This window comes from Podarcis filfolensis, assembly GCF_964270895.1.
Source record: "Podarcis filfolensis genome assembly, chromosome: 1".
Lineage (NCBI taxonomy): Eukaryota > Metazoa > Chordata > Lepidosauria > Squamata > Lacertidae > Podarcis > Podarcis filfolensis.
Genome location: NC_139604.1, coordinates 20,400,508 through 20,425,979, shown reverse-complemented (window position 1 = coordinate 20,425,979; position 25,472 = coordinate 20,400,508). Strand labels below are relative to the sequence as shown.

Sequence of the window (25,472 nt, the reverse complement as noted above, 5' to 3'; positions counted from 1 at the left end):
CCTTTCTTCTCCCCTTTGTTGTTGTAGGGGGTTGAGCGCGCGCCCGCCCGCGCGGCCTGGAGAGGAGGGGAGGGGGCTGTGGAACGAGAGAGAGAGAGAGAGCGAGGAGAAGAAGGGGGGAAAGAGCGAGAAAGAAAACCGTAGAAGAACTATAAACTGGCCGTGCGGGCGGGCGCGCGAGACGGAGAGTAGTTGATAGTGGAAAGGCGGGCGGGGCGAATAGTTTGGGTTTTTTTGTTTTGGGGGTGAGGAGGGTGGAGTTGTAAAAAAAAAAAAGAAGAAGAAAAGAAAGGAGCGAGTAAGAAGAAGAAGTTAACCGGAGCCGGAGCCTCGGGGGCCGCTGTTCGGAGGGGCGGATACGGGCGGAGGGGAAAGAGCCGCCGCCGCTGCCGCGCGGGATATGAGCTTTTTACCTCAGGTAATAAGTTCGGAGGTGCTTTTTGTGGGGGGTGGGGGGGTGGGCCGTTGTTGTTGTTTGAGTTCCCGCGAGGAGGGAAAGGAAAGCGGGCAAACTCTCCGCGGGGACGGGGGGGGGGAGAGGGAGCCGGCGAGTTTCGTGGCAGCGGCTTTCCATTGTGAGCCTCCGGAGTTGGCTCTCTTTCCCTTCCCGCGGGGGGGACGGACGGCGGCAACGACGACGTCTCTCTATCTCCGCTTCTCTCCTAAGGAAGCCTCAAAGTTCGGGCCGGAATTGTTCGCATTCCTGCCTGGCCCGAGGCAAGAAAGGGAGAGACACCGAGTGAGGGAAGAAGGACGTAGGCGGGGGCTGGCTGGCTGGCTGGCGGGGATTGTGCGGGGGGGGGGGTGAAGTTGTGGCGTCCACGTATTCCCCCCCACTGTATTCCGCGCCCCCCTCGCCGCCTCAGGAATTAGGAACAGCCAGAGATGGGCCTCCAAGGAACTTGGAACGACCCACCTCTGGAGGCAGAGAGGGAAAAGAGTATTTTCATGGGGGGGGGAGAGAAATCGGCCTCCTTTGGGCCGGCAGGTCTGTCCAGAAAGAAAAGTTTGCAGCGCGGGAGCAAATGTTGTTCCCCTTTTGGAAAGGGCTCCCCAGCCTTGCCTGGAAGCCGCATCCTCTTGCCCTGGAAGCCTTTCCTCTTAATCCCCGATGAGGAAGAGCTGCCTACGGTTTATTCAATGGCCAGTGAGAAAGAGGCAACTGCTTTCCACATGCTTAAAGCAGTTTTTCTCCTCCTCACTATTTTCAACACTGTTGCAGGGTAAAGCCCCAGTGAGCTTCGGTCTGCGTTAATTCCAGAAATTCAGAGTTTGTATTTATTTCATCTGCGACTTAATCGTTTTTTAATTTTGATTTTGCTTCCCCTTTGATTGGCAGAGGACAATAGAGATAAGTTTCCCACTCCTCCTCAGGGTATGGAATTCTGTTTGAGAGAAGTTGAGATACGTAGAAGGGTGAGGTCTCCTCCTTCGGCTCATTAACTTTTCTTTTTTTGCAGATGGCTTTCAGGATAGTAGATCAGCCGTGGCGCTAGGATCCCGTTTTTCCAGATACATTCCTCGAGTGCTTGTTCTCTCTGTGTGTGTTCTTCTCTGGCTCTTCCCACAACTCACTTCAGTGCCTGCTTGGAATAAGCCAGTCAGAGGCGTCTTCCAGTCTCATTCTGTCTCCAGTTTGTAAGAGGCTTGTATCCTGGCATTGTGAAGAACAGCAAGGGCAACTGCTGTTGGTTTTCATACCTCTCCCCACTGTAAATGAGTGAAGGGTCTCTCCTTTTGACAATGATGAAGACTGAAGGAAAAGGAGACAGGACTTTAAGAAGTGCTTCTCCACACAGAAATGCCTATAAAGCTGATTTTCATGCTATTAAGTGCAGTTTTGATTCTGTGAACTCGGATAATGCTTCAAATAGATCTGGCTCCCAGCAAAAGCTGACTAGCTCATCCAATGGTGGAGGTAATGACCCACATGTTCGGGGCAGAGCTGTCACCTATGGCAACAGGGTACACAAGATCAAAAATATGTTCATGCAGATGGGTGGCTCTTCCCACTCCACTTTGTTCTGAGAACAGCCCACCCTCTGAGCCCAAGATCATCACCAAAACAGCTGCAAGTGACCCTGCTCCTCCTTCTCCCAGTAGCCCATCTTTCTTTTGTGTTCAAAAAAAACAACCTCCTAAATATTGACTCCGTCCCTTGCAGTGGTCTCCAGGATTCTTTACCTGCTTCTTCGATTACTGACAAAATTATCTGTAGCAGTGATGAAGGACATCTAGACAAAGCTGCCCTAGCGGAGAAGTTTTTCTGAGACTAGGAAACTTTTTGAAAGGAACACAAAAAAACCAAGCTCATTGGACAGATGTACTCCTAGCAAAAATGAAAGGATTGAAGATAGGAGGAGGCATGGCTCTGCCTCCTCTGACGGTAGTAGTGTGGTTGATCACTTTAATTTCAATACCGATGTTGGCTCTCAAGTCACCATAGACAAGGCAGAGGGTCAAGGGAACAGTGAACACAAGGTGCAGCACTCCAGCTCTAGATTGTCCTCACTGAATGCTGGACCTATTTCTAGAAGACTGGAGAGTTTCCTGGGAGACAGTGACAGTGAAGAGTGTAAAGACACTTCAAAAAATGAGGGTACTCAAAGTCCAGTCGAGTCTGTGTTCTGCAGTTGGGAATCACCAGTGGTTAAGGAAGAGCTGTACTTGAAGCAAAATCAACCTGAACAGAGTAGGGTCACTGAAGAAGCGTCTGGAAGAGAGCAACAAACCTCTGAGAGGAATCTGCTGTATACAAACAATGTGTCCACTAAAGTAGATAGAGCCCCAATAAAAATCTCTCAGGTAGAAGTAGTTAGAGCTGAATTGATAATGGTGCAGAATAAAACTTCAGAGAATGATGGTGAAATTGTGGGGGAAGTTAATGTCTTCCAGAAGGAGAAACCACTCCGATTTCCAAGCTGGGAAGGTGAAGGAAATGGCCTCACTTTTGAAGAAATGGAGAAACTTAGTGGGTGCAGTGAGCCCCATCAAAAAGGAGTAAAAGATGTGGCATCTCCGGAGGAAGTTCAGACAAGAGAGCATGATCATGTAGAACAAGTAGGAGATAGTGAAGAAGAGGATGAAGAACAAGAAAGGCCAGAAAATTGTAGTGGATTTTCTTCCAGTGCTTTTGGGATAGAGAATGCAGCTTTTGATGATGACAGAGAAACAGAGACTTATAGTCAGGGCCCTGAAGGAGATGAAACCTTGCCAGAGGAGGAATACAACTATGATAGTAATTATGAGGAATTTCCTGGACTTTCTGAAGAAGAAGATCCCGATCCAGATAGGAAAGTAAAGTTTTCCACAGCCCCAATCAAGGTAAAGTGTCATGGATAATTGTATTTTCCTTCCTTTTTCCTAATGCCTAATGTGATGATGCCATTTCCAGAAGATTACATGTTGTATGGTATAATCATTGTTGCTTTTGATTTAATTATGGTGACAAATAATACTGAATGTAATTGTAGAACCCCTTGGCTTCATCCACCTGGTTTGTTTAGCAGCCAGTCCCTTTTGATATTAATAGGACTTCCAAATAAGTATGCCTATAATTGGGTTGAATGAGTGATATCCACTGCTTCCTCTTCACTGGTGGAAAGCTTCTGTCAGCAGAACAGTGGCAGGAGGCAGTTTTTGGTGACTCCTCCTCTCTACACCCTCTGCTGTCACTCAAAAACTGCTTCGCAGGGTTTCTCAGCCCTCCAGATTTTGAGGAGCCACAGGAGACTGAAGGGAAGAGGGGGAATTACTGAGAAATGCATTTCTCTCCCATTCTCCTGATGGATGCCTTTCGTCAGCAGGGGGGAGAAGTGTTGGATATCACCCAAAGTATCTAAGGAAATATTTCTCAATAGTGGTTAATGTTTGAAGATGATCATTTATCTGGAACTTTCAAATTGCTAGGCTTGTACATGGATTACCATTTTAGGGTAGAACGGATTGGGAATATTGTAGAGCTTTGGGGGAGGTTAGGGAGTTGTGTGTTTTCAAAAGCGTAGCAACATAAAGGTTTGCAAAAGATGGCACTGCTAACCAAGATTGTTCCCAGTTACTTTTGCAAGTGTGATGTGAACCTTGTGTCTTCCTAAAAGAAGTTTGAGATCGTCTTTGACTTCAGTACTGAATTAGATTCACTTTTGCAACAAGTGTTTTTTTAAAGCTTGAAAGTTAACATTTAAACAGTATTAGTTGGATGGTTACATGATACCCAAATTAGTTTTATTAATTTGCATACATCAGTTTACCCGGAGCCCTTAATACTGGAAGAAACAGACAAAAGTGGGTAGAATTATTTATGCTTTGGAACAGGGGTAGGCAACCTAAGGCCTGGGGGCCGGATGCGCCCCAATCGCCTTCTCAATCCGGCCTGTGGACGGTCCGGGAATCAGCGTGTTTTTACATGAGTAGAATGTGTCCTTTTATTAAAAATGCATCTCTGGGTTATTTGGGGGGCATAGGAATTTGTTCATTCCTCCCCCCCCCCAAAAAATATATAGTCCGGCCCACCACATTTTCTGAGGGATGGTGGACCGGCCCATGGCTGAAAAAGGTTGCTGACCCCTACTTTGGAATTAAGAAACAAATTTATAAAGCCTTCTGGTAAAGGTAAAGGTACCCCTGCCTGTACGGGCCAGTCGTGTCCGACTCTAGGGTTGTGCGCCCATCTCACTTAAGAGGCCGGGGCCCAGCGCTGTCCGGAGACACTTCCGGGTCACGTGGCCAGCGTGACGAAGCTGCTCTGGCGAGCCGGCACCAGCACAGCACATGGAAACGCCGTTTACCTTCCCGCTATAAAGCGGTACCTATTTATCTGCTTGCACTTACGAGTGCTTTCGAACTGCTAGGTGGGCAGGAGCTGGGACCGAAAGACGGGAGCTCACCCCACCGCGGGGATTTGAACCGCCGACCATGCGATCGGCAAGCTCTAGGCGCTGAGGTTTTACCCACAGCGCCACCCGCGTCCCTCACCCTTCTGGTAGTGTGCTGCTAATACATGGCAAATTTTGAACTTTAGTTAAATGTCTGAGGCTGCTGTCCTAAGCATGCTGATTGGGCAGTAAGTCCCATTGAAACTGGTGGGACTTAGTTTTGTATGTATAAGCATGTTTAGAACCTTGAAGTAGGAGTAAAATTTCACAACTCCAAATCAATTCTGTTCCAAAGCTGTTTTATATACAGTGGTACCTCGGGCTACAGACACTTCAGGTTATAGACTCCGCTAGCGTACCTTGGGTCAATAACTTTACCTCAGGATGAGAACAGAAATTATGCGGCGGCAGCGGGAGGCCCCATTAGCTAAAGTGGTACCTCAGGTTAAGAACAGTTTCAGATTAAGAACAGACCTACGGAATGAATTAAGTTCTTAACCAGAGGTACCACTGTAACCAGAAATTATAAGGCTCATACACAATGTGCCTAATGCAGTGTGGTGACCTCCACATTTTGTGGACTATAAGTCCCATCAACACTGACAGTTGGTTATGCTGGCTGGGCAGATGGGTGTTTAGTCAAAGCAGCTGGAGGGCAATACCTTTGCTAGCCATGCCCTAATTTATGTGAATTATATGTGTTTTTTACCCTGTTATTACCTCAGTAAAAAAGAACAATGACGGGCCAGGTTACTTCCTATTTGCATCCCTCAATCAGTGTATCCAGCTCTGACTGTACCACTCACCTGAAATGAGTAGATAAAAGAAGAAGAAGAAGAATTCAAAAGCCCCTTCTCATCTCCAAACAGGTACAGTAGTACCTCGGGTTAAGAACTTAATTCATTCTAGAGGTCGGTTCTTAACCTGAAACTGTTCTTAACCTGAGGTACCACTTTAGCTATTGGGGGCCTCCTACTGCTCCCGCGCCGCCGGAGCACAATTTTTGTTCTCATCCTGAAGCAAAGTTCTTAACCCGAGGTACTACTTCCGGGTTAGCGGAGTCTGTAACCTGAAGCGTCTGTAACCTGAGGTACCACTGTAGTTGATATTAAAATTGTGGGCCGACCTGATTATGAGGTTCAAGTGTCTTTGCAATTAACATGTGTTTGTTTTAATGTAAATGGCAGCAACATTGAAGGGGAACTGATAATTATTGTTATTTGGATTTCAGAAGGCATGAGAAAGAATTTAACCTTTTTCTCACCTGCTGTGATCTTGAGAATGAGCTGTTTGAATTGGGAGAAATTTCCCTATTGGTGTGAATGGGGATTTCCAAGAGAAAATGGCACCTTCAAAGGAGGGGTTTTCTTCAGTATCATAGCAGAGAAGGAAAAGGGTTAATTTGTCCTCCACAGCTGCTTATCAGTCTATATACAAGACCTGCATGTTAAATGGGAGACATAAACATATTTACGGTCACATCTGCTTTGACCCCATACTGATAATTCAGTTGCTCTGTGCCTGAAGATACTTCCGCTGCAGCTGAGTACTGTGCACAGGGAACCTTTAGATTGATGCTTTTATTCTTATCCTAATAAGCTCCTAAGTAGCCTATTAATTTTATGATTATTCAGTAAAGGCCCTACACTCTGGTTTCATGTTCAAGCAGTAAAGTTTCAAAAAGGCATTCTGAAGATCATATGACAAAAATAAAATGCAGTTTAGTTTAAAATGCTAGCATTTAATATCTCAGCCTCAGTTAACTTTTGGAAACTAATGAAGAGTATGTTGAAAAGGAACTGCTCTGGATTGCAGCCAGTTGTTTGTCGTTACGAATCCAAAACCTCATTCATAGCCTATGGGCAAACTTGAGGTAAACTAATGTTGACAACTGATGATCATATGATATCTTCATTTGACTGACTATTAAAGAATCAGCTGATACCTTTCCCACCATTTCTCTAACACAGGCTTCCTCAACCTTGGCCCTCCAGATGCTTTTTGCCTACAACTCCCACGATCCCTAGTTAGCAGGACCAGTGGTCAGGGATGATGGGTATTGTAGTCTCAAAACATCTGGAGGGCCGAGGTTGAGGAAGCCTGCTCTAACATGTGTTACCTTGGGCCAACATGTTTTTATTTTGCTGTAGTAAGCATCAGTTTTGCTTTTGTACAGTGCATTTTTGATTCCCAGAGCATCTGACATTGTGGTTCAGAGATTGGGAGTACAGTGTTAACTTGGTTCTTGAATTTAATCCATTCCAGGAGTCCATTCAACTCCTGAAATGGTTCAAGAACCAAGGCACAGCTTCCGATTGGCTGCAGGAGCTTCCCGCGCTCAATCAGAAGCCGTGTCAGATGTTCAGCTTCCGAAAAAGATTCGCACACTGGAACACCCACTTCCGGGTTTGCAGTGTTTGGGAGCCGATTCGGGAGCCTCATTGTTCGACTACCAAGGTACCGCTGTAGATGGAAAGCTCACATACTCCTTTTGCCTATCTCCTCCCCTTTATGGCATGATTCTCCCTTCTGTTGTCAATGTTTACCTCTGTACCAGTGTTAACCATGGTTAATTGAAAAAGGTTCCGTCTTAGCTAATGGTTTAGTGGTTAGAGTGTCAGACTAGGACCTGGGAAAAATGGGGTTGGAATCCCTACTGAGGCATGAGACTCACTGGGTGAACTTGGTCCAGTCACTGTATCTCAGCCTGACCTACCTCACAATGGAGGTGGGAGAAGTTCTCTGCTGTTCTTATTTCTCTTTTTGGCTACTTTCAGAAAGAGTAGCAGTATTCTTCAACTAACATGGTTCTCTGTAATTGACCCAGGTGTGCAGAATAGTGCATGCTAATGTTCCTCTCTTGCATTTGCACTTAGATGGTTAGAATTGTGCTAAGCTACATTTCTTTCTTAAGATTTTGCATGCAGGGGGTCCTATATAGAACCATTCAAAATCTATACAATTGTAGGCAATTACTATGATGGCCATAAATAAGCTATTCTTGGTGAAAGGTTGTGTACTTGATATACTGTACCTTATTTTAAACGTTTGACATTATCTTCCATAAGCTACTTCCTATCATATCAACACTTTACAATGGGGTGGGGTTTCCCACCCAAACTAGTCTTTGGGACATTCTCGCTTCTTACTTAAATTGGGCCCGAGAGGTCCCTGTCTTGTACTACCTTGTACAGCTTAGTGACACATACTTTTTTCTTCCTTGCACCAATAGCTCTAGTAGCTTATACAGGATTCATAATTTAAGAATTTGAAATTTAAAAATCAGCAATAAGAAGTTTTATGGTATGGCTGGCAAAAGTTTAATGTTAGGACATGGCTTTGGTGAGTAGTCATTTACAGTGCAATCCTGCTTACGTCTATTCTGAAGTGAGTCCTGCTGAATTCATTGGGACTTACTACCGAGTTTGTGCACAGGATTGCAGCCTAAGTCATCAATGCTGAAGGATAAAATAAAGTAAAGGGGAATAAATAATAGCAATGTTCTCATTCACTGTGACCAATTTGATGGAACAAGACTGAAAGATCCTCTTTTCAGCTTGGGGTGGGGATTGTGATTGGTTGTTATGAGAACTGGTTTTTCCTTTTCTTTGTATGTCATGCCATTTAGATCTTTGTAAGCTACTCATTGGAGGAGCAGAGTAAATTCATTCAAACCTTCTCATTGTCAGTGGTACAGTAATAAGACAAATTTTTGTTTCTGTCTGGGCAGTAAAAAAAGGAACAGCTGTGGCAATAAAAATGGGATGTAAGGAATACCTTAATTTGATGCTTTGGTTTTGGTTTATGAACCTGCTAACCATAACAGTAATGAGAATCAAGTTCTAGAATGGTTCTTTGAAAATATGAGGTTGACAAAATGATTTTTTCTGTATCATGGAGAACACTTCTGAGTGCAAGTATATACCTAGCAGAAAGTTTATTGATTATATTTCCTGTGGATTATGAAAATAAAGGGAAGAATATGGTCACCTCAGAATATTTGTGCCCTTCTGGCTTTTTGAACTATACTTGGTTATAATACTAAAAACTGCACATATATAATAGTCTCTGCTGTTATTCTCAAAGATGATTTTTGCATATTTGGGGTTTACTTTTTATTTTCAAATGGCTTTGAAGTTGGCAAGGGCCTAGGAATATAGAAAGCTGTCTTAAACCAAATTAGACTACTGGTTCATCTGGTTCAGTATCGTCCATGTTGGCTGGTAGTAGCTCTCTAGAATTTTGGATGGAGAATATTCAAAGCCTTATCTGAATACACTGCCTCTTGCTAAAGTCCTCAAGTGGCAGGTATCTCTAATACCATCCAACCTCTGCTAAAACCCTAAAGAGATTTCACCACCTTCAGTAGCAGTGTGTCCCATTGTTGAAAAGCTCATACTGCCAGGAAGTTGTTCCTGGTGCTCAGTCTACATCCCTTTTCTTGTAATTTGAAGTTATTGGTTTCGGTCTTACTCTCTGGAGCAGCAGAAAATAAATAAAGTCACAAACTGCATTTGTTATTTGTGAGCTGGAAGTGAAGGCCTGGGAAGCTTTCTTAACGTGCTAGCTGCATGGTGTTAATGGCAGCCATACACATGTCATGATATCTCATCGAGCATTTTGAATACCAGTTGTTGCCAAAGTTGTTTGGGGAATGTGAAGTTCTGTTCATACTCACCATTGTATCCACACATCTTACTCGATAATCTTTTAAAATACCTTAACCAATATTGGCGTAATTAGAAATGATGACGGGATAGGGAACCTGTGCTTCCTTAGATGCTGCTGGACTACAGCTGCCAACATCTGTGACCATTAGCCACACTGTCTGGGCTGATGGCAGCTGAAGTTCAACAACATCTGGAGGGCCACAGGTTTCTCACCCCTGCTGTAGATGGTGTGGAAATTTTCAGAGCACAATGAGAATAAATGTCTTTACAGAAAATGATCTTAAGAGATTTGAATGAGCCTGTGTTTATATTAGGAGAAATAGAATTTCATCTATATTACAGATGACTACCAGTAGCTTTGGTTATTAGGGGACAATCTGCTACAAATGGCAGAATTAGAACAGGTGCTGGAAAAATGGAAATTAAAATAACTTACATTGGAATGTTCATATCATCCATACTGATTCATGCTGCCACATCAAAACATGTTAACAGGAAATAAACTGATCATTGCTGAAGTTTAATAACCATAGGCCTAATTGTATCTTGGTGCTTGTGAATGAAATCTCATTTTAAAAGATTGTGGATTTTGGGGGGGAAATACTTGTTCCAAAATGATCACACAAGCTCTAACCTCTGAAAGCAAACACCCTAGTAACCACTGACAGCCAAAATTCATAATTATGGTAGATTAAAAGCAAGTGAGTGAGAGCTAAGTCATACTCAAGAGTACAGCAACTAAAATTTATGTACTTAAATACACTGATTTCAATGGTCCTGTTCTGAGTATGACTAATATTGCTTATCATCCAGTGACTTTAGCTTATGCATTTCCTGGATGGGTGTGATGTAAAAGTTCTATTTCACTTGTGACACAGGAACAGAAAGAGCAAGGCTCTTGCAATTACTTTTGTCAAAGGTACCCAGTAAGGGTGGGAGTGAACACAGTGCTGAAGTGCTAAGGGGGTGGTTTTCCCTTGACAGTGTTTTTGGAGTGAGGGAGAACTCAGTGGATGTTGCTTGTGTTTTCAGAATCTAACCTTCCTATAGGAAACTTTTGGGGCCCATATTTCTAGTTGGCAAGCAAATTGCTCAGAAAATGCATTCTTGCATTGCAGGGGCTTGGACTAGATGACCCTTGGGGTCCCTTCCAGCTCTACAATTCTGGGATTTGCACACACCCACTATTCATGAAAGCACCAAAGCTGGTGTCCATAGGTCTATACATACAGAAAACTTTCTGTTCCTAGTTTCTCTCCGTTAAAAGCTCAGTTCATTAGAAGTTATTATCTGGGAAGCTTCATAATTCATGTAGCAATTTGTGGTATGTGTACATGTGAGAACTACTTGCCTAGATAGCCAATCAAGGTACAGTGGTACCTCGGGTTACATACGCTTCAGGTTATATATGCTTCAGGTTACAGACTCCACTAACCCAGAAACAGTACCTTGGGTTAAGAACTTTGCTTCAGGATGAGAACAGAAATCGTGCAACGGCGGCGCAGCGGCAGCAGCAGGAGGCCCCATTAGCTAAAGTGGTGCTTCAGGTTAAGAGCAGACCTCCAGAACAAATTACCGTAGATTCCGGCATATTAGGCGACTGGCTCGGCGCTGGGAGGAAGCCACCCAGCGAGGCCGGCTTAGCATCGCTGGGCAGCTTCCTCCTGGCACGGAGCCCGCCGCCCACTGATGCGGCGGCGGCAGCTTCCGAAGCAGCAGTGGGTGCTGGGCTCCGCGCCGGGAGGAAGCCATACCCGACGTATAAGATGACCCCCAACTTTTTAACCTCTTTTCTGGGGTTAAAAGGTCATCTTATACGCCGGAATCTATGGTAAGTACCACTGTATAGTACTACCTTGACCACGACACTACTAGGTTCCTGTTCACATCATATCTCACAGCTACTGTATCTCAGGAGTTGTAGCTGGCACCTTTCTGGAATATAGTGATTAGCAGGGTTTCTTTAAAAAAATTTTTTCTTAGGACCAAAGCTAAACATTCAAACATAAATCACAAATAAAATATGTTTCAGTAACATGAACCTTGAGAAGAAAACAGTTGAGGTAAATATATTTCTCTACCCAAAAGCTATAACAAGTTTTGTTGCACTATCTCTGTGCTCTCTGTACCCTGCCACTTACACACATTTAACTTGTGCATATTCAGCTTTATGTAATAATAGTAATAATAATAATAATAATAATAATAATAATAATAATAGGTGTATAGTGCTTTGGCAATCCCACTCACCTTTGAACCCAGTTGGTTTTGACTGTAATACAATCTTTTGGCTTTAGGTGCAATCCACAGAATGTAACCCTTGTGTAAATTGCGTATAATCCAAATTGTAACCTCGGTTACTATCACCTGTTTTATTTAACACAACTCCCCTTTTTTCTCTGTAACCCTAGTCTTTGTCTTATAACCATCACCAACAGAGTTTTCTCAGAGGACAACTGTTTTTCCTCCAGCCACCCACTCCAGGAATTCTCTACTACTTTTTGCAGAATTGTTACTTCTGTGAAGAGTGGATTGTAAGCTGTGGAAACCCATCTACCTCATTGTTAATTTTTTTTTTTTGCAATGTCCAGAAATATTAGGCAATATATAAATACAGTAATATGCTCTTGTGCTACTTTCCCTTTCTGCTTACTGGTTAATGTACAAAGCTAGAACTTTTGCATCTACCGTGCATTGACGTATGTAGGTTCTAGATATGGAACTTGGTTGAATTACTGCTTTGCATGGTACACAGCAATTGTGAATTGTTAATACTTCCCGTTACTACTTGTGTGCAGCATCAAAGACTGTGCTTGGAAATTTTGTGTAACAGCCCAGAATTCTGAATTAGTTAGATAGCATTTCAGTGATACCTAGGGAATAAAAACTTATGAGAATTTTTTCTGTCCATGTCTAGTAACTTGATTATTTTAAAATAAGCTGGTACAGACCATACTATTTGTTTATTTATCTATCTATTTATTTATTCATTTATTCATTTCATTTATATACCACCTTTATCTTCCAAGGATCTCAAGATATAGCAGTTGCTATTTCTGCTATGTGGCTTGATTTCTGAAACAGGTTTAATTTGAATAAAAGCATTTTCTGAAAGAAGGACATCTTCATTCCCTTAGTAAATACATAACAAATATTTGTCTGAGGCGTTTTGGATTACTGCCATGATTACTAAATGTAGTGTTATCAGAAACTTCATGTTTCCTGTTCCTGGAAACAATTTGATTCTGCACAGAACAAACACATTACTAAGATTATATTATTAACAAATTATATTATAATATTAGAATATGTCCCATGAAATAGATGGAACTGAGTGAAATAACTCCTGATGTTAGAAAAAAGGAAACATGTATAAGTTTTGTTTTTTTGTTTTGTTTTTAAAAATACTTTACCAAAAACACCCTTCTTTGAAAAAGTATAGTAGCTTTCAATGCAGATTTTTGCCATCTGCAAACAGAAAAAACTAGCATACTTCAAACCAGGTTTTGGCTTGTATGTTTTTCAGACTATCCTGTCCAAAGTAGACCTCAAAAAATGTGCTGAAAAAGTAGATGTGAAGAGTTTTCAGTAGTTAGGGACTCCCTGACTCCTGTCAGCACCTTTTTGTTTTTGTTGTTTATCACTACTGTTGTCTTTTGCCAAAAATCCAAGAGGAAGACACACAAACAGAAAGAATGCAAAAAATAGAAGCCTATTCTCAAAAGTGCAAATCGATAAGTTTTATTACAAGCTATTGATAAGCATTGTACAGTGCTACCTCGGGTTAAGTACTTAATTCGTTCCGGAGGTCCGTTCTTTACCCGGAAATGGTTGTTAACCCGAAGCACCACTTTAGCTAATGGGGCCTCCTGCTGCCGCCGCGCCGCCGGAGCACGATTTCTGTTCTCATCCTGAAGCAAAGTGCTTAACCTGAAGCACTGTTTCTGGGTTAGCGGAGTCTGTAACCTGAAGCATATGTAACCCGAGGTACCACTTTATTGTATTTTGTTCTTATCACATTATTTGACTTATATATTTTTAATTATCTGTACATTGTTCCTGAAGAAGGAACTGCACCCTGAAATACATTGAATTGTAATAATTCATTGACACTTTGGAGAACAGGTTTTTCCTTTTTGCATTTTTTCTACCTCTTTCTTTTGTCTTAGCTCAGTGGGCTGCCTATACCCAATCTTCATATCTTTTGTTTCTTTATGTTGTTTTTAAAATAATTTTGATTGTTCGTTCATTTTAAAACTGGGCCATGGAAGCAGACCAAATTATTTAAGTTAGGAGATATAACTCATATTCTTATGTTAAGACTAAATCTTTTATTCCTTTGATGTGGAATTTTGGTTAACTTTGTGTGGAGTTGATGACTTTGGGTAAAGAGTTCATATGCTTCATTGGTTAGAGAAATTGCAAAAGGGGTATGAAAATGAAGGGTTCTGTATTAGTATTTACATGCAAATAGTATCTGGTTTTTAGATCTAGTGAACTCTCATGAGTGCAAAACTGTTCTAAAACCATCTCTTATTTTCTTAGGTATTCAGTACTTACTCAAATGAAGACTATGATAGACGTAATGAAGAGGTTGACCCTGTGTCAGCATCAGCTGAGTATGAACTTGAGAAAAGGGTGGAGAAAATGGAGGTTTTTCCTGTGGAAATTGAAAAAGGTATGCATTTTAAACATTTATCCTGCAAAAATAACTTTTACTTTCAGGCCAAAGTGGTCAAAATGGCCTGGAATTAAGCCTTGGTGAAATTGATGGGAATTGTGAGTAGACCTAGAAGACTAATGAAAGACCTTGTTAGCTGAGTTTAGGATTGCTTCTTAAATGTTTGATAAGGGCTGGAAGGCTGAAATATAAGGATTTTTTAAAATTGAATGGAGGATTGTACAGTACAGGAATGCGTGCAAAAAACAGAATTCATTGGATTGTCACAGTACATCATTCTTTTTTTAAGAATGCATAAATGCACTTCTTACTTCAGTCATCATAGAATGACTTCCTGTTTATGATTTAAATACTATATTAAGCCAATAAGGCATTTTGCACGTATGACCAATAATTATTAGCTATGAATCTAATTTTAAAAATACACGGTCTTTTTCTTTTCTTTTGTAACCCATAGGTGACAGTGGTTTAGGTATCAGTATTATTGGAATGGGTGTTGGTGCAGATCAGGGACTGGAAAAGCTGGGAATCTTTGTAAAAACGATTACTGAAGGTGGAGCTGCTCAGAAAGATGGTCGGTAAGTTTCCGCTAGGAATGCTTATTCTGTTTTGCAGACATTAGTAAAACCAAGCCAGAGTCAAAGTATACAAACTAAGTTTTATTACTTTCAGTATCTGAATGTTTCACTGGCTCAGTTCAGGTGAAATGGGAAACCATGTTTTCCTTCTATAAGGATATTGTGTATTAGAGAGATAGTTGCACAACACAGTAGGCCATGTAAATTCTATTTTTTCACTCATGCAGTGTTAGTGTGCAAAGGTGGATGTCTTCTTTAAATATCCTATGAGATTACAGCCCCTATATTGTGCTGAATGTCATTCTAGAAGGTTCTCCAACCCCTAGAAGCTTGCTTATTACCACTGTAACAGAAGGAAGGTGCAGATAGGATCTTACACAAGCTCTTCATTATCAAAAATGTATCACTTGGAATCGAGCAAGTGCATATTGCCTCCTTAAGAAGTTCTTAACTAGTTTAAATATATATTCTCCCAGTCCCTACCTGCACTTTAAACATATACTTTCATTTTTAAAGCAAACATATTTGAGTCTGGTTTAGATCTTTAGTTTCTTTTTCCCTGTGGGAGGGGTCTCATTTGTGAGGAAAGGTGGGATATAAATAGAATTAATAATCTATCCAAAAGTTACCATTGAAAATATTCTGTAGGGTATGTTCTGTAGAACATAATGACCAGACAGGCCCTTACTCATATGAATTTTATTGTTTTCATTCAAATGCCCTTTTATTTTAACAAGTATAGTGTGGTGTGTAACACCAAATATGTTTATTCTTTGCCTTTCAGAATCCAAGTAAATGATCAAATTGTTGAAGTTGATGGTATAAGTCTTGTTGGAGTAACCCAGTTTTTTGCAGCAACTGTACTAAAAAATACAAAAGGCACAGTCAGGTATGTGTAATTTTATAAAATAAGCAGGGGTTTTTTTAGTAATAGAGTTGAAGGGGAAATATTAAAAGTATTTCCTGCTGGTGACACTGTCATTTTATATTTGACTTATTGATGGTGGTTGATGGTTTTCTGTAGGTTTCTGATTGGAAGAGAAAAACCAGGAACTCAGAGTGAAGTAGCTCGACTTATAAGTGAGACATTGGAGCAGGAGAGATGTTTGTATGAGCATCAGTATGCCCATGATGATACAGAACAGGTATCAATTAAAATATAACATTGCATGTGCATTGTACACCTTTCCTCTCCTGTGCCCTGCTCCCAAGTTCTTTCTCTTGGCTCATTCTGAGCCCTGTTTCCTGCTGATCTTGTTGTGTTACCTTTCCTTCTCCACTCCTCATAACTGTCCACATCATCAAGAGGCGGTACAGTCACATTCAGCCTTACCGGTCAAATATAGTTCATACTGTGAATGGGCAACTTTGCTGACTGAATTCACTGCCATTTTTGCTTTCTATTCCTTCACCCAAGTAAACTCCCAGGGTCCCCCAAGCATTTGCTCCATCTTTGTGGGTGGTGATGTTTTGAATGTGTAGACATTGTCACTTATCCTGAGCACCAGTAATAGAAAGAAAGATTACAACTTCTCACTGTACACGTTCAAAATATTTCAGCAAACCTTTTCCTTTCCTGGAGGATGCTGAGTGGACAACAGATGTTTAATCTATAGCCCTAGCCAGCAAGTAGCTTTCTTAAAGAGCTATTTTGAGAAATGAGAGAGATAGTGGGCCAGTATATTAACCACCAGTCTATAAAGTACAGTATTTTTCTGTGTAGAAGATGATGTCCATCCCCCCCCCACATTTTTTAGTCAAAAATTGGGGGTTGTCTTATACACAGATTTATATAGTAAGTATTGGGTGAGCTGGTACTCAGGGCCATGGAGAGGTGAGGCGGTGTTGAGGTGAGGAGGGAGCATGGCCGTGGCGCCGTCAGCTTTCTCTGGCTGAGGTGAGGCGAAGCCAGACACAGACTGGAGTGGCGAGGCGAGGCTGTGCTGAGGTGCGAGGGATCGAGTGGGGAATTGCCACAAAAAAGCTCAACAACCTTTTGGGCGATTTCCCCAAAAAGCTGAACAACTTTGAAATAACGATTTCTAAATTTTGGGCTCCCAAAAGTAGGGGTTGTATTATGCATGGGGTTGTGTTATACACAGAAAAATACGGTATCTTGCTTTTTACTACCAGTTACTGTATTTTTCTCTTCAACTTAGGTGTCTGTAAGTTGGCAGCTGAGGGGGCAGGTCGCACTCCCCAGTTGACCGGATTTAGTCCCAGGGGACTCTGGTTGCTGACTTCTAATGTAAAAGCTGTAATAAAGTAATCTATGCAACTACAAGCTTTTGGATATGGTTGTACCTGAGCAGTGCCCTCCTATAATAATCAAATACAATGGAGTTCAAAACTAGTATGTGTCTTTTTTGGACAGCAAATGCAAGAAAAATGTGTAGTGTTATAAGAGAGTGGAGGAAACACTTCTCTACCTGCTTTCTCCATGTCATGAATAATTTTATACACTGCTATCATGTAGCCTCCTGCTTGGCTTTTCTTTAAACTTAAAAGCCCCAGATTCTGTAACTTATCAAATGGGCATTTTCCCACTCCCTTGATCATTTTGATTGTCTTTTCTTGAACCTTTTCCAACTTTACAATATGCTTTTTGAAGTGAGGCAACCAGAACTGAACTGTTTTTGAGTATTTCAAGTTGAATTGTGTATGGATTTACACAGGTTGTTGTTGTTATTTTATTTTATTTTATTTTAAATGCAGAAATATAGAAGTGACATTTCAAAGCCATTTTATCTTTGTTAGAAAAAGTTGTACTTATTTTCAATAATACATAATACCTTTTCAGGATGATGATTATGATGAAGATGAAGATTCTTTTGAATCACATTTACATGGAAAATCGGTGGAAGTGTTTTATCTTCCTGAAAATGAGGATATTAATTTGCCACTAGACATGGATTCTACACAGTTTCTGTTGAAGTTTAAAGAGGTATGATGCAATGATTTGCTGTCTATTAAATGGGTAATTAATTTTGGTTGGACTCCATTACATGTCCCTGTTACATGTTCTATTGTCTACAGACATTAGCATGATTCACACATTTGCCTTAGACTGCACAAATGTGCAGGCTTCTGCCTTAAATCTGCTTTGCTCCTCTCTGACACTTTTTTGCTGCTGTGCTGCACTGAGCTAAGGTTTGGCTTAACATGTCATCTGAACTGGGAGTCATGGTTAAGCTCCCTCCTCCCTAACCATAAGCCTTGTAACAAAGAGCAAACCTTAACCATGAGTCCTAGTTCAGGCAATTTAGCTTAGTGTGGCATGGTTGCAAAGAGGACTGGGAGCAGCAAAATGACTGCAATCAACTCTCCAGGAGCTGACACGTTAATTCAGTTTTACTTAACCAAGGTTTGGTTACAGCATCTACACTGTAATTCTAGATCTAAGGATATTTTTCTCCTTAAATCTTCTGCTGTTCCTTTATGAAAAGAATAATTGATTAGCAAATCACTTCTCCAATGGTAGATTTCACGGAAAAAGAGCAAGTTAGCAGAAATTTATCAATATATGTTAGCTATATATTGGCAATATATTTTACTGATTACAGAACTATATCCATTCCACTGCCTGCTTGCCTGCCTTTATTTCACACCTTTTCCCCAGAAGTGAGGCTGAAGGCAACTCACTTAAATTAAAGCAACATGAATAAACTGCAGATAGGTGAAAACATAGGGTGATATCAACTGAGCAAGTAATAATAAACATAGGTTGAAATCCAAAGAGTCTCTTAGATCCATATTGGTGCTTCTGTTTACATCCTTGAGCTTCCCCGTTTGGTTGAAGTTTTTTCCTCATCTGCACTGGGAGAGCAGTACTGAAGTGTGCTTTCACAGTTATTCTGAGTTCTATGGGTGATGTCTTCAGCGGCCTCAAAACATTTACGTTGAGCTTTTTCAGTGGACATTTAGATCTGAGTCTTTATCAGATAGACCTTACTAACTTTCTGATATAAAAAACAAAACTTGTTTTTGCATTGGCATGTGTAATATCAAGCCTTCAGAATACACTTCTCCAGAGATGCTTTTTAAAAAACACAAAACTATTCAAGACCAAAAGTATAATCTTTCAGTCTCCACATGTGTGAGCTGGGGACTTGGTTGTTCTCATTTGAATTATGCTCCTTTGGTCATGCTGCAACCGTGAGAGTCTCATAAGTTAGTAGTGGATCACTTCTTTTATTGCTATCTTGCAAAGGATAACCAGTCTGAAATGTTTTCCTTCTTAGAATTCTGTCAGTGAATAATGAAACTTGATCACTTACCTTTAAAAATATTTAAATTCAGATCTTTTTTTTCCAGAAAGCTTTTTTATTTGCTTTCATATTTTTATTTGCTTTCATATTTTATGTTAGATTTTATGTTTGCTTTCATATTTTATGTTAGATATTCGGTAAAAAGTATATGTTAGCATTACATTCCTGAACCAGCTATAGTTGGAAATGAGTGGTTGACTCAGAAATAGGAATACATACACCAGCAAACTCATCCAATAAGCACAGTGTGCTCAACATAAATATTACATTGCAGATAAATAGATCTTAGTTGCTTCATAGATCCTTTTTATGTTTAGAGATACTCTGAACTTAGCAGTAGAAACTGCAGTATAGAATTACTGTGTTTAAGGACTTAATGATCTTACAAAAAACAACAACCTTTCATATACCCATTGTTTTCTCCTCTGACAAGTTGTTTTTTATTATCCTTTTGTAGCTACAGTTGAAGCATGCAGTTACGACAGCTGAAGTTAACCAACTTAAGGAAAAGGTACAGTTTTAATATATAATGATATATGAAAATTGTTTTGGTTTGTATGTGGATATGCTGAGGACAGCTATGGTGAAACCAAACTTTAATGAAAGCAAGTAAGCTCATTATTTAAATAAATTATTTATGATGATTGATGAAGGATGTTGGTCCTTGTATATTTTTTCCTCTTTCTCTTGGTATTTTTGTTTTAAATATAAATATGATGTGTTTATTAAATTATTCCGTGTAATAATGCTTTGGAAACAAAAGCAAGCTCAGAACCATCCAGGTAGAAATGGCAACTGTATCGGAGGAAGATTGCATTAGATCTTGCTCTGTGCACCCCAGTTTTATTTCCAACACACCTTTGTCTGCTGCCTATTCTCACTTTGTAAAGAGAACAACCTCCTTTCCCTTCATCATCTATAGTGCCAGGCTTGAGAATTACATGGTGCAGTCTGATTTCTTACCTCCTGCTACAGAAGGGAAAATTTTACCAGGTGCACTGTAAAAATGTTGGTATGTTGTCTATGTGCTGAAAGTTTTATTAAGATGGAGAATTGCAACATTTGTTGATAAGGAAAGCGCGCGCGCACACAGACACACACAAATAAATTGAATGTTAGCATAAAAAACTGTACCAGGTGTGGATTTTTCAATCACTGCAGAACTATGTTGGGAAAATATCTGACAGGCAAAGTAGATTCATTCTATGTAAATTTCAACGTCATAGGAGTCTTTGATCTGTCAATATTATTCCTACATTATCATTTTAGTAGCAGAGTGGCAATGACTTGTCGCACAGAGTGAGCTATGGCTACTGAATGAATGAATTTTATTATTACGGTCACAGACCAGTTCCGGCTATGGCTACTCTCTTTCCTTCTATCTAAACTACAGTATGAAAAGTAAATCTCACGCTGCACTGGGACAACTGCTTACATGGCAGGGAGAAAACAGGAACCTCTGCAAAAGCACCTATGAAACTCGTAAATGTTACTCAAGCCTTGGATCTGACAACGCCACTGCCAATTTCATTTATTTAAAGCCTTTTAATCCCACTCTTCAACCAAAAAAGCCCCCAAATTCCGATGCAGATACGGATTGAATGTAAATGTATACTGCAGCTTCAATGACTTGTATGAAACTCTCAAAATATTGCTAGCAATAATCTGTCTGATGGTGTAGGCCTTTAGAAATGAGTTTGTTTCTGAAGGTGGGATAGCATATTTGTCTTCCATACTGACAGGAGCAGTCTGAATCTTAGAAGTTTGGTTCCTCATTTATTTGGGATGTGCCCAGAAATAAAAAATAAAATGAGAATATGTTGTAAAATGAATAATCCTGAACAGATTTTGTCTAGAAGGACTTCTATGAATCTACAGCAATATTAGCTGTATCAGTGATATGCAAGTCAGCAGCTTTTTGTTGCTGTTGTTGTTTTATTTTCATTGCTGCACATAGCTGTCAACTTTTCCCTTTTCTTGCGAGGAATCCTATTTGGAATAAGGGAATTTCCCTTAAAAAAAGGGAAACGTTGACAGCTATGTTGCTGCATTAGAACTGACTTATTCTTTTTTAAGACTCATAAATGATTGTGAAGAGTTACATAGCTAATACCTAATACTGATGAATTGTTTTTTAAAGTTAAAAGCATCAGAAGCTGAAAAAATTGAATGGGAGTTAACTAAATCCCAGCTCCAGGAAACTTTAAGTGAGAACAAAGAAAAAATAAAGAAGTTGGAGACCTATTGGTTAGAAGCACAAAGTTTATGCAAAACAGTAAATGAACATCTTAAAGAAACTCAGGAACAATATGATGCCCTGGAGAAAAAATACAACAAGGCCAAAAAATTACTCAAAGAGTATCAGCAAAAGTAAGTTCATTGTCATTTTCTTTCAGTTAATCTCATACAGGACATTCCATGTCATTTCTTGCATGTACTATAAGTTATGCATATATGTCAGTGGTTGATTTTGGATGATGCAGAAAAATCTAAGAGAGTTTGATTTCAGTAGTGAAAACACTCTGAAACATGGAAAGCATAAATAGAGGGAAGTTATCTAAGTTGATGCCACAATGGGAAAATGCATCGTTTACAACATCTATCTCATCATCTGACAGATACACCATGTAGTTTCTACAGAGTATTTAAAAACAAAGTCACAATACTTTGATAGTGTATCATTTGCTATTATCTTGGAGGGGCTTTGAGAGACTTTTTGAGGCACCTCAGTTCTCTAATAAACACAGCAGAGAGGTAAATTGGATAGGATTCAGAGCGTGTAAATCTGAAGGTAAATTTTAAGTAAAAACAAATAAAGAACTTTTAAAGGAACCAGGAGGTCACATGGAACATCTGCTAAGCAACAGATTTAACATTTAAAATAGGGTGGCAGGTGGGAGTAGAATAGAAAACCACAACACATTTTCTCCTTAGACTGGTTAGTCAAATCCTGCAACAGGGTCTCCTGTATGTGCATTCAGAGGCATGCAAGAAAATTGAATCCATCAGGCTGCTTACAATGTTTTGGTCTTAAGGAAAAATGGAACTGGTTAGGTTAATAAAAAACAATGAGATTACTTGGAAATGTATTTTGCTGGTAAGAACAGGCCATCTTGGTAAGCAGGAGAGGACAGTGGCAGTAGAAAGAGTAGATGTGGGGCAGGAAGGGAGTGAGTGGGAGAACAAAGAACAAGCAGAAAGAAAGAGGACAAGAAGCTGTGCAATTTCATTAAGATGTTGGTGTTCACTAGTTGTATATAACAACCAGAATAATACTGTGTAAGAGATGAGATTGTAAAAGTAGAAGACTTAACAATATACTGGTAGTTATTTTTAGTTTTTCAATACACGTTGATAACTAGCTCAACATGATAACTAGCTCAACTAGCTCCTTCTAAATTGCATAATGTGACTGTTTCTTTCCCCTTCCAGAGAAGTAGAACTCATGAAAAAGGAAGAGGATCATACAAAAATTATTGGAGAGAGAGACCAGGAGCATGTAAATCAGCTGAAAATATTGCAGGAGAAGGTTAGGCAAAGATGACTTAGTAATTACTGGCTTTAAATATGTTAAAAACTGCTTTATTGATTTTTAAATTGCATTGTAACATTTTCAGATTTCAGAGCTTGAAGATAAATTAAAAATATATGAGAGACTCCCATTTATGTTTGGAAATAGCAGTTTATTAGAAACTACAACTCCAAGTCCTGAACAACTTACAGAAAACCTTGAAGTAAAAGATGATGTTCAGGAATTTGAGTCTTCAATAGAGAAATTGGATTTTTCTGGTAAGTAAAAGTAGAAATTCAGCAGCATTTATTTCTTTGATTTCTTAAATATGTGCTATATGTTGTTGCTATGAATTTTACAGTGGCAGATGTCAATCTTGCTAGTAAGTAGAACTGTTAGTCCCTAGGTGAAGCTTCAGTCTGATGAAGCAGGAATAATATTGATTCCCTTTGTATATAAATAGGGCTATTTCAGGGCTTAAAACCTTTACTGCACTTTTACTGCATCAGTGGGAACCTCTAACCCTGAAAACCTTGGATACTTTCCCTGTATTGTTTGATTCCAGCCTGTGTTCGAAACTCCCATTGTTCTAGGCGCATTTTGCGACAGGGAATTTCATTAGCACGAGTAGTTCCTGAGCTCTGGGCACAGTACTGCACCAAAGATTTCAGATTAAAACTGCGGAGTTGAAGGAAAGGAGGACCTTTTTCTGCCTCCCCACTTCCCGCTACTCTATGAAGACTGGAGAAGAGACCCTCTTAAGAATATTAGGGTGGGTGGGGAGGGGAAGGACTACACCATGTGAAAAATGAGCATAATAATTTAGCTGTAGTTCATTCCTTTTCAGCTTTGTATTCTTGCTATTAAAAAAGTGCACCTAGACCAGGGGTCAGCAAACTTTCAGGAGGGAGCCGGTCCACTGTCCCTCGACCTTGTGGGGGGCCGGACCACCCTCTCCCGAAAGCACCCCACCGCCGCCACTCTACTCACACCGCAGCTGTCGACACCGCCTTGTCTTCGGCAGTGTCGTCGTCGTCCTCTGCCTCGGCTAGGGGTCCGTGGGGCACAGAGCCCAGGCCGCTGGCCTTGGTGGCGAAGGCAGCCTCCCTGCCGTTGCCTTTTCCTCCCGCTCAGCTCTTGGCCATACACAGCCATCTCAGCGGGAAGGAAGGGGCATCGCCCAGAGGTGTCCACGGCTTTGGATTGGCTGCAGGAGCTTCCTGCAGCCAATCTGAAGCCATGCCACTGTCGCGGAAGTCAGTCCCCATGCGACGAGGCCTCCGCTCTGCGCTGGTTAGCGTGGGGGCTGACTTGCGGCAGGGTCCGCAAGGTTGTTGGGCCAGATTAACGAGCCCGGTGGGCCGCATCCGTCCCCCCGGGCCTTAGTTTGCCGACCCCTGGCCTAGACATTCCACTGTTGTACCCATAACCTAGGTTTAAGGTGCTATTTAGCTCCTAGCTTTCATTTCTCAGTTTCTAACCCCTATTCCAGACCACTGGGCACAGGAAACTGCTTGCAGGCACAACAGATCAACTGACTCTTGGCGTCTGCATGCCCCCTAAGCCTTTGCCTGCAATGTTGATTTTAAATCACATGGGCATAGGAAAACATTTCACTTGACAGAATGGTGACTTCATATGATTGCTGCGAAATGGCCCACAGGGTTTGGGGGAGGTAACAATTTAGCCTGCTGGCATCAAAAGGTTCACCACAATTGTATTGCTGAGTCTATTTGTCTTCAGGGCTCCTAACTGAAAAGAGTCCCTGCTAAGGAATATGTCTTTTTTTTATGAAATACATTTCCTCTTTCTAAGAGGAAAACTTGCTTGTAGCTGCTCCAACAGAAAGTGCAATAGTCAGCCTAAAAGTCAACCTGAATCTGGCCAGGGCAGATCATTAAGTGGAGTTAAGTGATAGGACCACTGGGATATGCGTCTCCCAAGATCCTGTAATAAAGATCTCCTGATATCCTTACTCATGGCATGCACAGAAGTTGCATACATAATGAGAAGAACACATATATTTTGTATCCTCAGTGAAGTAATAAATAAGTAGGGATGTAGTATTAGACAACTATTAAACAACCTGTAAAAGGTGCACAGTACAAGCAAAATTTTTAAGTTCTTCAATATGTTCTTTAATACGATCCACTTTGAATTGCCATCTGTTTGCTAATTCAGCAAGGTATGCCTTCTGTTGTAAAACACAGGTATGGTCCTGACTGTTGTGTACTAACAAAGAACTTAACAAACAACTTATAAAAGGGCATTTTATTGAACCAGCTGCGCTACTGAAAAGGGTGTGCAAGCTTTGGAGTCTGAATTCTGTGTTTCCATTCAATTTATAGAGAGTCAGATTACTTAAGACATTGAATGCAAGCTTATAAAAGAGCACTGACTAATTTTGTTAGGGAGGGAATGGGAAGACAGAGGTTCTGTTGCTGGAATATCATTTTTAAGGTAACTTTGTTTTGTTTTGTTTTGTTTTGTTTACAGATTTTGATACTTTTGTTGGGGACACACCAAGGTTAGACACCAGTGCACATAAAGCAAAAGCCCAGCTTGCCTTGAAAGTGAAACGTCAGCCACCTTCTCGGTCAAAGCTGAAAGCATCTCTTGGGGCTGGACAGAAGGAAATAAACTTGCTGGTATAGTATTCACTTTATTGATTCCCCTCTAGATATAATTTCATTTTGTTTAAATGCACTCACCGATGAGATTAATTTTATCATTTACCCAACACTCCGCTCCACCTTTCCGCTCTTAATAAGATGTCCTGCTATGAGCTGGGTTTTTGCTGCACATTTCAGTAAATTTCTCTTCCTGCTGCCACCACAACAAATTTATCTGAAAACTCCACCCCTAACATAGCCAAGTATGAGGCATGTAG

General features: G+C 40.7%; 1 protein-coding gene and 1 long non-coding RNA gene across 2 annotated transcripts in view; one reads left to right on the top strand and one right to left on the bottom strand.

Annotated features, from left to right (window-relative positions):
• The window catches only part of LOC310743431, a 4,405-nt gene extending 3,630 nt beyond the window's left edge, over positions 1-775 (bottom strand). The window contains exon 1 of the long non-coding RNA XR_014539010.1: positions 414-775. This is a non-coding gene — a long non-coding RNA (uncharacterized lncRNA). The remainder of the gene's footprint in view (positions 1-413) is intronic.
• Positions 68-25,472, top strand: part of LOC310768344 (neurabin-1-like) — a 39,743-nt gene continuing 14,338 nt past the window's right edge. Inside the window, 15 exon segments of the mRNA XM_083626324.1 lie at positions 68-418; positions 1,461-2,009; positions 2,011-2,125; positions 2,127-2,261; positions 2,263-3,324; positions 14,090-14,222; positions 14,683-14,803; positions 15,588-15,692; positions 15,828-15,948; positions 17,604-17,747; positions 19,529-19,582; positions 21,212-21,441; positions 22,504-22,600; positions 22,689-22,860; positions 25,079-25,230. Of these exon segments, the coding sequence (XP_083482450.1) occupies positions 1,717-2,009; positions 2,011-2,125; positions 2,127-2,261; positions 2,263-3,324; positions 14,090-14,222; positions 14,683-14,803; positions 15,588-15,692; positions 15,828-15,948; positions 17,604-17,747; positions 19,529-19,582; positions 21,212-21,441; positions 22,504-22,600; positions 22,689-22,860; positions 25,079-25,230 (2,934 nt within the window). The 5' untranslated portion in view covers positions 68-418; positions 1,461-1,716.